General features: G+C 49.1%; 5 protein-coding genes across 5 annotated transcripts; 2 read left to right on the top strand and 3 right to left on the bottom strand.

Annotated features, from left to right (window-relative positions):
• Positions 1–375: 375 nt before the first annotated feature.
• Positions 376–2,937, bottom strand: Pdw03_5110 (putative Alpha-1,2-mannosidase; the record flags this gene model as incomplete). Its single annotated transcript, XM_014683703.1, has 2 exons — positions 376–2,262; positions 2,314–2,937. The coding sequence occupies 2 exons, from the start codon at positions 2,935–2,937 to the stop codon at positions 376–378; spliced, it is 2,511 nt and encodes an 836-aa protein (XP_014539189.1).
• A 1,877-nt stretch (positions 2,938–4,814) lies between these two features.
• Pdw03_5111 (PRTase-like protein) lies at positions 4,815–6,893 on the bottom strand (the record flags this gene model as incomplete). The annotated part of the gene is made up of 1 exon (XM_014683702.1): positions 4,815–6,893. One exon carries the CDS (start codon positions 6,891–6,893, stop codon positions 4,815–4,817), a length of 2,079 nt encoding a protein of 692 aa, XP_014539188.1.
• A 1,226-nt stretch (positions 6,894–8,119) lies between these two features.
• Positions 8,120–9,088, top strand: Pdw03_5112 (peptidase M50B-like-domain-containing protein; the record flags this gene model as incomplete). The annotated part of the gene is made up of 4 exons (XM_066100953.1): positions 8,120–8,305; positions 8,357–8,719; positions 8,779–8,823; positions 8,879–9,088. The coding sequence occupies 4 exons, from the start codon at positions 8,120–8,122 to the stop codon at positions 9,086–9,088; spliced, it is 804 nt and encodes a 267-aa protein (XP_065957893.1).
• An 880-nt stretch (positions 9,089–9,968) lies between these two features.
• Pdw03_5113 (Pathogenicity factor) lies at positions 9,969–11,667 on the bottom strand (the record flags this gene model as incomplete). Its single annotated transcript, XM_014683699.2, has 2 exons — positions 9,969–11,334; positions 11,387–11,667. 2 exons carry the CDS (start codon positions 11,665–11,667, stop codon positions 9,969–9,971), a joined length of 1,647 nt encoding a protein of 548 aa, XP_014539185.2.
• A 523-nt stretch (positions 11,668–12,190) lies between these two features.
• Pdw03_5114 (Aromatic amino acid beta-eliminating lyase/threonine aldolase) lies at positions 12,191–14,539 on the top strand (the record flags this gene model as incomplete). Its single annotated transcript, XM_014683698.2, has 7 exons — positions 12,191–12,302; positions 12,354–13,307; positions 13,372–13,462; positions 13,807–13,856; positions 13,952–13,987; positions 14,340–14,454; positions 14,527–14,539. 7 exons carry the CDS (start codon positions 12,191–12,193, stop codon positions 14,537–14,539), a joined length of 1,371 nt encoding a protein of 456 aa, XP_014539184.2.
• Between the last annotated feature and the right edge of the window lie 95 nt (positions 14,540–14,634).

Below are 14,634 nucleotides of genomic sequence, written 5' to 3' on the forward strand. Positions count from 1 at the left end.
GTGTGTTCATTGCTAGACGGGATGTACTATGGCGCAATCCTTTGCAACAGATCATGAGAATGAGGTGATGCAAAAGCAACGAGGGGTTAAATGATTATCAGTTTCAATAACACGTTCAGGTGACACACAAAGAGACATGGGGATGTTAAAGGATCCAGCTATCGGGGAATATGTGGTGATTGATGAATCCGACCAGAGCGGCAAGCCAAGAGATGATAGGAAATCGACATTCGCACAAGCACGACACCGCAGATCTTCGGTCAAGACCTATCGAACCATCAACGGACCTCTCAAGTAGTTCCACCATGTGATGGTTATCTCCAGTTGGCCTCTTTGATCTTGATGTCTCAGATCTCTTTGGACGTGCTGCTGGTATCAAGTCTCCGATAAAGGGCTACTCCCCCAAGAAGTTGGTGTAGCACTCATGTCGAACTCGATTCTCGCCGCATGGACAAGCTGGCTGTGCTTCAGAATTGGGGCATTGATAGGTTTACCGTCAATCTTCAAACCACCAATATACGGCTTCGTGGGTGCCCCCGGAGCACTAATTTCAAGCGTCCTCTCTTTACCATTTGCAGATTCTCCGCCAGTGCTCGCTTCACTAGGGAAGAGGATAGACATCTCCCCAAAGAATGGTGTTCCCACAATATACACCCCACTGGCAGGGTTGACAGGATAGAATCCCATCGCAGAAAAAACGTACCAAGCACTCATCTGTCCCAAGTCTTCATTTCCACCCAGTCCCCCACTGGTCGCGTTGTAGTTTTTCCAAGCAAGGTCCCTAATTATCTCGGCTGCTTGATTAGGATAACCAAGAGCAGAATACAAATAGGGTACGTGGTGGCTTGGTTCGTTAGTATGGTCATTGTGACCACCCTGGAAATGCGCATCCAACTTGTCCCGGAAGGCTTGATGACCACCAAAAAGCCCAGCCAGTCCTTCTACATCATGCATCACGTCAAAGGTATACACCCAGTCATCTCCTTCAGTCCATCCAAAAGTGTTATTCGCCCAAGTCCCATTTCCGTTACGAGCCTGCATAAATTGAGTCTCATTGTTCCAAATATACGCATAGTTCCTGCTTCGCTTCCTGAGAGCTTCCACGGTGGCATTGTCTTCTCCTGCATGAGCAGCAACAACCGAACAAGCATAATCATTGAATGCGTAGTCTAGTGTGCGACTGCCGGCCTCAGACCAACCGTCATTGGACACCCAGCCCTGCTTCAGATATGATGTGAGTCCAGCGCGGGCCTCATATGAAGTGTCGGGCTCACGGTCATAGTACAGAGTATCAGTATCGTGATCAGGCGGAGTATATGCGTCTTTTCTGACAGCTTTCCAAGCTTTGTCAATATCAAAGCCCCTAAATCCACGCTCTAGAGCGTTGGCAAGGACAACGTCTGCATTAGTCGCGATCATAATATTCGTCTCGACCAAGTTGGCCCACATCGGCAGCCAACCGGACCAATCGAAGATGCGTAGCAAGGAGCGCATCATGCTGTTGACACGCTCCGGTGCGAACAGAGTCAAGAGAGAGTGCTCGGCTCTGTATGTATCCCAGATTGACCAGGACTGGTAGTATGAGTCGTCCTCAGTGTGAATGCTGTCTGTGTAGCCTGAATAGAAAGCACGTGGCGCACCATCCTCATTTGACGTTGGTTCAGAAAAGTCACTCGGGTATTGAAGTGCGTGAAACAAGCCTGTATACCAAATAGTGCGGGGATCGTTGTTTGAATCGGTCGCGTTGATGCCCTTGATTGATACCCTGCCCAACTTCTCAAGCCAGGCTGACTTCACTTTTTCTACAGTATCCTCAAAGGTATTCTCATCTGGAGTCTGGATCTCGAGGTTTTTCCTTGCCTGTGCGATGCTAATATACGAAACCCCAGTGCGCACTTCGACGCGCGATGTTGAATCAGCAAATTTCACATAGGCACTAGTAAAATTTCCATGTCGCTGAACCCGATTCCTCATGATTGAACCTCCATTGGCCACGCCAAATTCAGTAAACGGCTGGGAAAAGCGAGATACGAAATATCCTTTAAATGACGACGCTTTGTCCGGTCCGAGGAGATAATCCTGACGCTCAGTGTTATAGCCATAGACTTCCTGCCTGTTGGTATCAACATGGATTTCACCTGTCCAGTTCCGGCGCGATGCTTGGATTGACACCCAGGGCTGGCCTTTGTTATCCACGTTGGTAGGGCTATGTTGAAAGTCAAACCGAAGATAGCCAACATGAGAATCTGCAGTCATGGCAACCTGAAACCCATCAGAAGACATCCATGGAAATCAGAAGAAGACCACAAATACCTGTATCCATCGCTCATACTCAACGCTATCGATCCTACGCAGGACAGACTCAATCTGCCGTTTTCGCGTCCGTCCATTCGACCCCTCCTTCACTTCATCCGGCACGGAACCCGCACCACCAGGAACAGGGCCATCTCCCACAGCCTCAGCAGTCGCATTCCAGTCATAATCCAGAAGCTGTGCAGCATCAACAAGGATTTCATAGATGTAGGGAGTACTCCTCTCGTCATTCTTCCTAAACCGCAATCCCCGGTTCTGAAACAGCGGCTGTACTCCCCCAATTCCTGGTGTCAACACAACCTGGCCCGCTTCACCCATCCAAATAGCCGGCTGATGAGTCGCCTGAAATCCATGGATGAGACGATCGCTGTCGCCATAAGGGACTTGCGATATGAAATTCTCGCGGGTCTGCGGAGTCCAGCGGGTCATACCAAAGGGAGGGCTGACGGATGGGATCATCCCACCGTTGCCATCTGGTGTTGTTCCATAGGTGCCTATGAGGGGGTTAACAAATTGGAGGACACCGGCATTTTGATGGTAGGTGTCTGTCCTCATCTCCGTAGTGCGCTGGGAATTTGCAACACCTGCAAGTCCTGCTAGGAGGACTAGGAGCCAGCTGAGCATGGTGATTGAGAAATGCTGACAGGAGGTACGTTCTCTCCACATTACATAGACTCCAATTTCAAGATCAAAGTTTTGAGAGCTGACTTGTTTTTCTTGCAATGCTGAAGTGATGACACTCTCCCAAATGCGGGGTTTTACTGGAAGGTAGTAAGCGAAATTCCATACTTAATCTTGCCGTTTGGTTTCCAGATCCATCATTCTACAGACAACTATATCTCCTAGTTCTTCCACAGTGAAGTCCTTCATCTGGTTCATGGGTTATCTTTTTCTAGCGATTGAGCACATCGTGCATGTTAGAGTACTCTGCACTCCCATTTTAGAGAGTGGCAACATCTGAAAGTTGCAAAAATTCTCCGAAGCATGTTGAACATGAACATCCAACACAAGTGTTCTAAGACAGAAGGTCCCTTCGATCGTCTTGAGCCATGTCGTTACCCGGGCAACCATGTCTAGACACTAGGTGGGGCGCGGAGACTAGATGGGCCTCAACCGGTCAAAACCGAAACCAACCCAAGACACTGCGAATGTTGGAGAAACAGGGAACACATCACAGTGGCCGGGCGCCAGGTCCGCCGAGGTCACCTCACACCAACGCACATGGAGAACAACGCACGCTGCCGACGAAGACGAAGAAGCATGGCGCCATGACCCGAACCTATTCGTGTTCGACCTGCCGGAGTGATGCAGCAAGTAGACCTGGCAGTCCTGGTGATACAGGGACTCGGTGACTCGGGGAGCTGGATGAAGAAGTGGAGGTAGAGAAGTGAAGAAGTGGAAGGTGCATTGCAGAGAAAGAAGGGGACACTCTGCGCCCGCGGGGACTACGGGAAACCATCTACACCGGGCAGATGGATTGACTTTCTTTACATTATTTCTTTTGTCTTGTTTGCATTAGTTACGCCGGCCGGTTTGTGGCCTTACTTTTCAGGTGGCAGAACCTCGAGAAATCGAGTCCTGCTCACAGGGTGGATCTGCATACTGGGAATGCACCACCATTTATCGTCGGGAGCGGGCTCTGGGACGCAACCCCCGCATAGCAGCATGTATGTAAAGCGAGCTAAATCGGGTCAATGAATTCATCATCATCATCATCATCATCATCATCATCATCATCATCATCATCATCATCATCATCATCATGGGCCTCAACCGGTTGAGCTTCGCATCACTTGAACGCTTACGGAGTACACTTCCGGTTGATGTCTCTTCAAATTTCGCCAGCATGGAACTCTAACTCCATTGGCTAGGTCCTTGTCATCTCAGGGCCGCAATTTCGGCACAATAACCCCATTGGTACACCACGATCGTGTGTCCCTGGCAGATACGGAGTATGTGATTGTTATCAGCTCAAATCACCTTCGATCTTTTCCAATAAGCGTATTACGCACTGGCTATCCATAACAAAAGCGAGATATATACCGTCGACAATGAACGAGCTATCCTTGGAAGATTAGTGCGAAGCCTATACGACCCGGTGATAAAACTATTTGAGCCGCTCCCGAACACACCTTCCACAAGATTCGGAGCCATCCAAGCTATTACTTATACAATCGACATCATTTCAGAATTCTAACCGAGTTTTCTTAACACTACACGCATGCCGGATACTTCCTCGCATCCCCGAAGTTGGTTTGTTTTCATGATCCACAAATTCCAAGTAGGGTTTAGTGGCAGCACATGGTAGAAGTCACACTTTTTTTTCAGGGAGAACATGGATTCTTGAACATAGTAGACAAGTCTCACTATATGAAAGCGCTAGATCTTTGAAAAACTTGGACGCTCAAAATTTCACAGAAGTGAAGACAAAAATGGAAAATTAGTTTGGTCCAAGAAAATCCAAAAGAGACACACACCTCATCGTAGAAACTCCAATCCGATCAAGCCATGTGCATTGTGTTGAACAACCTATTACCAGTGTCGGTAGTCCCGCTGCCGGTGAATTGGTTTTTGGAAAGACGCAGAGCGACAAAATTCAGTTTGTCAAATCGACCCAGTGCCCGAGCAATCCTACTACTCATGGAAACAGTCTCCGATTGGATCACACCGGCAACTACCACTATGCGAATGGTAGCATGAAGACTCCGGATGCGTTGTACGAACTGCAATATTGACTTCCCACTATTCACAACCGAGTCAACTAGTACGATTGTGACCATCTTCTTCAAGTGGTGATGTTGAAGGTCACTGGGGGCCTTGGCATGATAGAACATAGCAAGCGGAAATGCATCGTTGACCCCCAAAGCCATCGGTTCACCACCACGCATCAAAGGCACAATCAAAGTTTCTTTCTCATTCAGAAGCCGATGGCCGTCGGTCCGATGACCTTGAACATGCGGAATATGGTAGATTTCAATGCCAATGAGTTGAGTACATAATTCGGTGGCCAAATACCAACCAACTTGCCGATGAGCCTCTCGCAACGCAGGTCCGGAAATTGATGCATCGCGCATAGGGGTCATCAGCAATTTAGCTGCTGGTCGGTCAGTGGCATGACAGACATGAAGATTTTGGCGCCTGGCGAATACCGAAGCGATGAAAGATTGATCTGTCAACCGTATCAAAGGTAGCCGAGTGGTGTCGAGGCGCGGGGTTGCGTCTGGAGGCAGAGTTGACTGGCGCGGCTGGAACCCATTCTGTCCAATGGCCTCTGCCAACTTCCTATCCATACTGCTGCTTCGTGTGGTTTCTTCCCCGCTGATAACGATAGCCTGGTCTGCAGCTTTGAGCATTCCCAGGTCCAGGGGACTGTCCCCAAGTGCAAAAACATAAAGCTGTCGAGTGGCAGACAAATAAGTCACCAATTCAGCTTTCACCAACGGCGTGACAACGAGACCGTCACTCAAACGGCCACCGCCGATCACTTTGACTGCCAGCGAAAGGCCCTCCCTCTCCAGTACCTTCTCCCAAACAGATCGGATCCCACAGGTAACCACAACCACGCGCACATGTATCGTGCCACGAACCAAGTGCAAGAGATTTAGAATGTCACTGTGCATTTTGATCATTGATGCCACATTTTTGCAGCATGCCTCAAACTCCACATCCCCAGCGGCCTCCTCATACAGAAGTGTTGCCTGGCGGAAGGCAGTGTATGAATACCCCAGGGGACTGCTGTACAAGGCTTTCATAGGACCGCTAGTGTCGCCCTCAGCTGAAACAGCGCGGATCTGGTCCCAGAAGAGCACTCCGCTATCTTCTTGGGCCAAAGTCTTGTCTGCATCCATAACAATGACGGTTTCCAACGTGGGGGAAGAGGCTAGTATGTCGTCCATTTTTTCCTTGGCAAGATTCACGTTTTGAACCTCTGTGTGGTACCGAAAATCTTGGATGATGGAGGCGAGCTTGGTCACAGGAACTAGAGGGGGCGACAGAAGTGTGAAAAGGATATTGTGACGTCTGCAAAGGTGACGAAGTTGACTTTGCTCGCGTTGCTGCCATCTGGTCAGATGTGTTATTGAGACACTTGGACGTTTCCGTTTGGTGTCATTCAACTGGTACTCCGCGATAAGCTCAGCAGGGACATCCAGGTATAAGATATGGGTATACGTAGCCAGATCCCCTGGTGTACAAACTGACTGGCCAACCTCATCTTCTTCGGCCCAGAACATAAAGTGACCTGCCACAATAGCGCTTGTTCCGGTACTGCAACATTCCTGCTTAACTGTAGCTATAGCTCGCTCTCGGCACTTGGTTTTAGCTTCTTTCGGCAAATTCTGGAACGCTTTGAGACCCCCTGGGGTGATTGCTGCAATAACATCGCTGCCATCATAGAACGCAAAGTCATCTTTGCTGAGTACGTTTTCGAGTTCATTCAACTTGAAAGACTTTCCAGAGCCAGGTAGGCCATATAGACCAATAATGACTGGCGTAGAGAGATTGGCAGGCTCCACTTGGATAGATGGCGATGTGCCGCTGTCAGGATGATTTCCACCGTACATCATTTCGGGGACTTCCATTGTAGGATGAGCGGGGAAAGGAGTACGATGAACTCTCTTAGACGGGAAAAAGGGTGGTACTTAAAGAGTGGGAATATCATAGAGTATCTGGCTGAGCAAAGCTAGATTAAAAGGACTCTTTTTGAAGCGTAAAAGAATCGTGAGCCAACTATCAAAAGGCAAAACAAGACAAAGAAAGTCAACATTTACAGCGGGTCACATAATCCGAGTGGCAAACGCACATTCGGAATACGTATCATCACGAGATACTTCCTTTATTTCATGGAAGCAGAGGCCAGATACGCCTCAGCCGACAGCTAACTCGGTGGAAGTCTTTCTGATCAATCTCATGGCGGGAAGCTACTTCTCTGAGTTTGTGATCTTTGCTTGGATTCACCACCTCATTTACCAGATTCCAGTGCCGGGCATTACAGAAGAAGGCAGCCACTTTGAAAAATGACCATCGCGATGTGTACTTTGCCAACATGTACATGTAGATCGGGCTAGAGTGGATGCCGGACAAACAAGAAGGATTTCGTATTGAGAACCCATCGTATCGGGCCCGGGTGATTGAGAAAAGCACATCTGCAGTTTCACTTCGTTTTTGCCAACATGACTCTGCAATTCGACGCTCGCATAGTTCCTCTCGAATTCTATCTCGATGCCACGAGACGTAGGACTGCCGTTGAAGATTTAGCATCGCAAACCACCATCTTAGTGGTGCGCGTCCTGATGAACTCATTTTGTGCTTCCTTTGCATGGAAGGCTGAGCTGTGAAGTAATACCGGTGGTTGCGATTGAATGGTTGGTAAATGGTTAAGAGTGTCTTATGCATGCTGATGTTGAACGCAGTTTCCTCGCTATGTACCAGGACAGTTGGCAAGTGCAACTTGCATATGGCATTCGCAGATCGTTAAATCTCTTAGAAAGAACTGAAAATCATATTCAATTCAGCACTTGTGAATTTCCCATAAAAAAAAAGACCGTTCTCCATGTTTTGATAGACCAGAGATGGAAAGAGATGAAAGAGTAGGAAACCCTTCAGCCTAAAATGGCCAAGCCACTAAAAATAGCCACGGCAGATCAGCCATATGCGCCACAAAAACAACCAGTGGAATGCGCGTTCCTATAGGGACGTGTGGATGACCTCTCGAAGAGTTAAATATTCTCCACTTGCGCTTCTCGGCCAATTTTGCACATCTGCATTTTTCCACTTACCGATTTTCGGCCCCTGTTTATCGCACACCATGCCGGCTCTATATGCAGCGCTAGCCCAAAGCGCGGTGGAAACGGCCCCGCACCAACTGGCCCAGCGTGGCTTGACAGTCAACCATACCCAAGCCGTCACCTTAGGGGTGATGGCAGCATATGTAGTAGTCATCGCACTCCTATGGAACTTACCCTATGTCCGCTGGGTACTATGGCCCTTCAAGGTATATTCTCCACACTCTGTGTTGACAAACTGTGACTGATTCCATCTTCAGATGCTGGTAATTGCATTCCATGAATTTGGCCATGCGATTACTGCCTGTTGTACCGGCGGAAAAGTCAAGTCCATCTCGCTAGATCCACATGAAGGTGGTGTCACTCAAATGCAGGGTGGAATGAGTGCCATCACCCTGCCTGCTGGGTACCTGGGGTCGTCGATCATCGGGGCCCTACTGATTTTCGCTGGATTCGATATCGTCGCCAGCAAGATAGCCAGCATTATCCTTGGGGTTTGTTTTCTGCTCACTCTGTGGTGGGCACGGAGGGACTGGTTGACCATCACGACTGTTCTTCTTGCGGTCGGGTTGTTGGTGGCATGCTGGTTCATTGCCCATGGTGAAGCCTTGCGCTGGGTTGTGGTATGTCTTGATATTGTGACTCACCCCGTTATCGAATTACACTAAGCTTTTTTCTACAGCTGTTTATCGGCGTCATGTCTGCTTTGTATAGTGTCTGGGATATCGCAAGTACCATTCGCCACTCTTTTTGAAGTATGTCACTAATTCCGTGTGCTCCAGTGCGACGATCTCATCCTTCGCAAAGTAAATAGCTCCGATGCCAGCGTCTTTGCAAAGAGGTACGGTGGATCTTCCCAGTGCTGGGGAGTTATCTGGTCTCTCATTTCTCTTGCCTTTATGGCCATTGGCATCATTGGCGGGATCGCAGCGTTCCCCCAGTCATTCAGCCAACAACAGTCCGATTCCAAGAACTTTATCTCAACTCGCTAGGGACATGCCATTCGCATGGTTACTTTGGGGGTATTGCGGACTGAAAATAATGATTTTTAATGAGATATGAGGGTGTGTTAGGGCCTATTCCCCCATAGCTTGGGAACCCATTTTCCGAATACTTCACTCGTATGCCGTGGCTTTAAGACACAAATGCAATTTGCCTTGTGGACAATGACATTAATGTAAAAGACTATTTGCAGCAAGGGGGAATTTATTGTCTCTCATCAGATTCGATTTTGGATGACTCACGTCGACCATGGTGTCCATTCTGTCAAGACAGCAACACCCACTTTGTCGGAGCTCCCATACTCCTCATATAATTTCTCTCTTGCGCAGCGAGAAAAGGGCTTTCAGTGTACTCACTTGGTCAACCTTTGGAGGCCAATTTATCGTACCCGCACTAATCCTTTGCGACGGACACCACAACATCTGTTTACACATCTACGATCCTAGCTGTGGTCTCCCTAAGCCTACAATCTCAACAATGTTAGAGGCTTAAGCTGGTATTCAGTTTTAACTTGGAAATGCAAGCCACTGTGACCGTGTCTGACAGACCGAGGGATACTTCACCGCGGGTTTTGGATGCACGGTGATGATGCCAAACGTCGGATGCTTAACTGCCAGTTGTACACCCATTCGACAACTAATGACGAGTTGCTCCATCAATTTGAATAGAAAATAAAAGGGGGTTAGGAAAGTCTGTTGCGAAAACTCTAGTATATAGTAAAGAGTAGACGACCGTGTATGCAGGATTGAGGGGTTTCACCTGGAACTCTACACAGCTACCAGTGAGTTACATTTGAAGGCTTGATCATACTACTGGTACGTATTTTCAATTGTCTATTTTACAAATATGTGTATGGTAATCGCCGACAGTTTATCGTGCATTCTCGGCCTCTAGAGCCTCCTCATGCTGTAGAGCCATCTTGGCCATGACGTCCCGCGCCGCGACCTTAGCCTTCCGCTTCTCATTCATAGCGGCTTCATCTCCGTCGTCATCTGGACCACCAGTTCTTTTCCCATTGGGAGAGCCAGTGTTACGCTTGCTCTTTTTATTGGGTGCCGGGTGAGTCTCAGGAGGTGCCTTGGGTAATTCTTGTGACTTCTGCTGGCCCTCTTGACCAAGTTCATGGTTTACATTTGGACCAAGGGATTGTGCACGCAAGCTGCGACGAGACGTGCGTCGTCTGACTGTGTTTTGTTGACCGTTTGACTCGACATCCCCTTGCGTGCTAGAAGGATCCGTACTAGTTGAGTCGGTAGTGTCGGGAATGGTGGGTTGGCTGATCGATTTCCTCGGTCTGCCGGGTCTTCTTTGAGGAACAGCTGGTGGCTGCGGAGGGACTGCTTGGGGGTTATCTTCAGGTGGCGCACCTATCCGAGGGCGTTTGGCCGTGGTCTGCTGCAGGGTGTATGATTGGGGTTGAAAGGAGTTGACGGTATTTAGGGGCTCTCGAGCAGACATTTGCACCTCTAGGGGTTTGAATTGCTTTTCTACAGGCGGCCCATTGGTAATTGCAGGTCGGCGTTGGTCATTGAGGGGAACGCGAGAGCTGTAAATCGGCGGATCTGATAGCGACATTTCATCCACCATGTCGTCTTCGTCGAAAGAGTCCGCGATTGACTGACTCTGATCGCCCGGAAACGCGTCAGGCCAGTTACGTTTCCGGCCCGCTTGAAGCAAACCAGGACTCTGAACTTCGGGTAGCGCAGCATTCGCGTTCATGATTGACATTGACTCTTGTTGGTGCGGCTGAGTCACTCCCATGTAGCGATTCTTCAGTTTCAGGGCCTCAATCTCCAACTTCAATTTCTCGATCTCGTCAGACTTGGACTTAAGCTCCTTCAGCACCATAGCAATCATGTCAAAGTCTTGTCCCTGAAGCATGGAGCCTTCGCCCAGATTTCGGCCCGGTCCATTTAACTCGATTCGAAGTGCTGTAAAAGAATGTTTGAGATCTGACATTGTGTCTTGGAGGTGATTCACCGAGTTCGAAATCTGATCAATGGTTCTACCCTGGTGGAGCATTTGCTTTTCCATGGAGGGTTCGAGGGTACTGGGGTCGGTGCAGCCAGCTGGCACTAGTGCACTACCCTGGACGACGTCGGGGTTTCGGCGGGGAGGTTCTTTTGAGGGGCAAATTAGTCGTTCCAGGGCGCCCTGTTTGTAGACGGGTTGCACTGTTCGCATGGTAACGATCTCCCTAAAAGCGACCTTCGACATTTTCCACAGAATGTTCATCCTAAGAACAGATAAGCCATGAGAAGCGCCAGTCTTAGTCCATAGCCACTTACCCGTTGTCAAGTGGACAAAGTACCCCCATCCGCTGCTGACAGAGTTTACACGACACTTCTTGAATGACACGGCCACGCAACAAGGTCATATCCGATGTCTGAGGAATTTGCTTCCGCTCCGAAGAAACAGCGATGCGATGGAGGTCGACACTGAGCCATGCTGTCGGGATTGAGTAGGCGTTGGATAGCTTGGCCCATTCGTTCTCCAATGCAGCTAGTGAGCTAGAACACCGAGCACATTGACACAAAATGCCAGGTCGTGTGAGATGGGCTAGATCCATCTTTGCGCGACTGGTGTAAGTAGTCAAAAGTCGGTAAGATTGTGCGGGCTTGAACAGTTGAAACGCATTGCCCGGCTACGGCCAGCCAAAGCTGAGTCAGCGGTCGAGGCCGCCAATTTGAATGCACTAGTCCCAATTGGGTTATCGATAAGGACCCGCGGGCTCCAGTGGCCCGAGCGTCATAGGCGCGGAGGCATCAAGTCACAGATCATACACTTCTGATAGGTGAAACACATGTTTTAGGTTGTACCTGGACTGGACTGTATAGAATGCTTATCCCCCGAGCACCAGTGCGATCTGCCGCACATCGATGATATATGCATCGCCCCGGTTCCACAGTGTAGCATCCACTCTGTCCCCGGATCACGTGTCGGCTCTCCTCTTTCCCCAATTCCCCCGAGGCATCTGCGCTTGCTATCGCCCGACATCATCCATGAATCGCTTGTTAAATCCGATCTGTCGGTATTCTTCGGCACTTCGATTCAAAAATCCACGCGGACGGACAAGCATCCTCCCGATCGCCATGGCACAACTCTCCACTGATGCCCTGGCTCATGCCTCGGCAGTCATTGGCACAAGTGACCAAAAGCCCACAGCCTGGCACGGGGCTGGAGCTGCCGAGTTCGACCTCCGAAGTATGATTCAACCGGGGAGGTGATGATAGAATTGAAGCTGATCTGACTCAGGCGATACAATGACTAAACCTACTCCGTCGATGCTCGAAGCGATCTGCCAAACAACTCTTCTGGATGATGTTTTCAACGAAGATCCAGTCACAAATGAGCTTCAAAGTTATGTCGCTGAGATCACCAAACACGAGGAAAGTCTACTAGTACTTTCCGGTACAATGGGAAACCAGGTGGCCATTCGTTCGCATCTAGTTCAGCCACCACATTCAGTTTTGTGCGATCATAGATCACACATCGTCTGTTATGAAGCTGGTGGTGTGAGCGCTTGGACTGGTGCCACTTTGAGCCCTATTATTCCCAAAAATGGGATCTATTTGACTTTGGAAGATATCAAAAAGCACGCAGTTCTTGGGGATAACATTCATTATTGCCCAACCAAATTGATCAGTCTGGAGAATACCCTCGATGGAATGATAATGCCGCTCAACGAGGCAAAACTAATTGTGCAATGGGCCCATGCTAATGGCATCAAGGTTCACTTAGACGGCGCCCGGCTGTGGGAGGCTGTCGTGGCTGGTGCTGCGAGCTTGCCTGAATTTACAAGCCTCTTTGATAGCGTAAGTCTATGCTTCTCGAAGGGGTTAGGGGCACCCATTGGAAGTATCATTGTTGGCTCTCAAGAGTTTGTCAAGAAAGCGCGCTGGTTCCGCAAATCGATCGGCGGCGGTGCCCGACAGACGGGCGTGATTGCAGCAGCCGCCCGCGTTGCGCTCACTGAAACTTTTGGAACAGACCCGAAAGGCCAGACTGGAAAGCTTGCAGCAACGCACAACAAGGCCAAGCGGGTAGCCGATCTATGGACCAGTCGCGGTGGCAGGCTGGAGTACCCCGTACACACCAATATGGTTTGGTTGGACCTCGAGGCATCAGGAGTGGGGCCAAATGACCTGGCAGAAATTGGACAGCAAAAAGGGCTAAGATTGATGGGTGGCCGCATTGTGGTTCATTACCGTAAGTGCTTCCTTACTCTGGCTCGCGGCTGAGAATGCATCACTTAAAATTTGACCTGCCACAGAGGTATCGGACGAAGCCCTTGCACGGCTGGAACAAGTGTTCGACTCTGCATTGAAGGGTGATTTCAAACGCAGTGAGGACACTAGCAAGCCGTACGGGAGTAAATAGTTGAAGCCAATAATAACCGAACCTAGTTTACACCCATTTGTACAAATTTGAAACCCTTACTTCGTGGTGTATATTGTACGGTAATTACAGATGTAATCTCATAGATCGAACTTGAGAAATTCCACGGCCAGCCCCTGTCTCCCGCTCGACCAATTAACGCGTCTGTCGCCTGATGAGTAAGGAGTCACGCGTCCCAGGGACGCGCTGTTGCCTTAGGTATCTGGTCGCGATTGTTGCGGCTCGTTTTTGGTCTTGTTACTTGGACGACGACCTTCCGAGGGGTGCGAATTTGCTCTATCCCGGCGTGCCCATTTTTATCTATCTACAGTCTCAATCTTACCAGCAGTGGACAGGCTAATAGCAAACCTTTCAAGCTGTGTGAGTTCATTCTCGACCTCCAGTCGACGCTAAAACAAAGGCCTCTTCAAGCTATCAAAAGACGTTTGCTAATTTGTTGGAACGGAATTCCACAGACATACATCCTGGCCCACCCGAAATCGCAGAAAACTGTCCCTTCCTTAGATCGCCTTCCTTAAATCGAGCATTGTTAATACAGAAACACCATTGGATAGCATCTCATTTGAACGGCATCTAGACAATCCTATCCCTCCACCGATTCACATCTTCAACCACAAAATCGAGCTCTGTATTCTTATAGCCTAGAGACAAGGGCTCATAGTCTCACTTCCACTTCCATTTTCGTGGGCAGCGTCGTCATCTGTGTTGATCAACACTAGCTTTGAGGAGAGTGGGAAGGACACCCCACTCTGCAAGGCACACGGTTCACTTATCGCTCACCCATTGCCTATTCCACTCCTTGCAATCACTAAGCAAATTCTTTGCGGCCAATCAGTTGATCAGGCGACACGCACACCCTGGTGAATTTGCCATTGGTCCTGAACCATACATATTATTATCTTACCCGACTTTTCCCCGGCTGCGCGATTCCTCAGCCCCAGTACCCATCTCCCTCGAGGTATATAAATCTGATAAACTTTTCATGACCCTTCCTTGTTGGCGCAACCTTACTGACATTTTGTATCTTTAGTCTACGACGTTAATGACCTTTTTATGCAAATTCCATTCGGTGGCCTCACATCACATATACCCCACCCCATCAGATCTGTACCTGTATTTCATCTCTCATTTCTTTCTC

The sequence above is a fragment of the Penicillium digitatum genome, chromosome 6 (genome assembly GCF_016767815.1).
Source record: "Penicillium digitatum chromosome 6, complete sequence".
Classification (NCBI taxonomy): Eukaryota; Fungi; Ascomycota; class Eurotiomycetes; order Eurotiales; family Aspergillaceae; genus Penicillium; species Penicillium digitatum.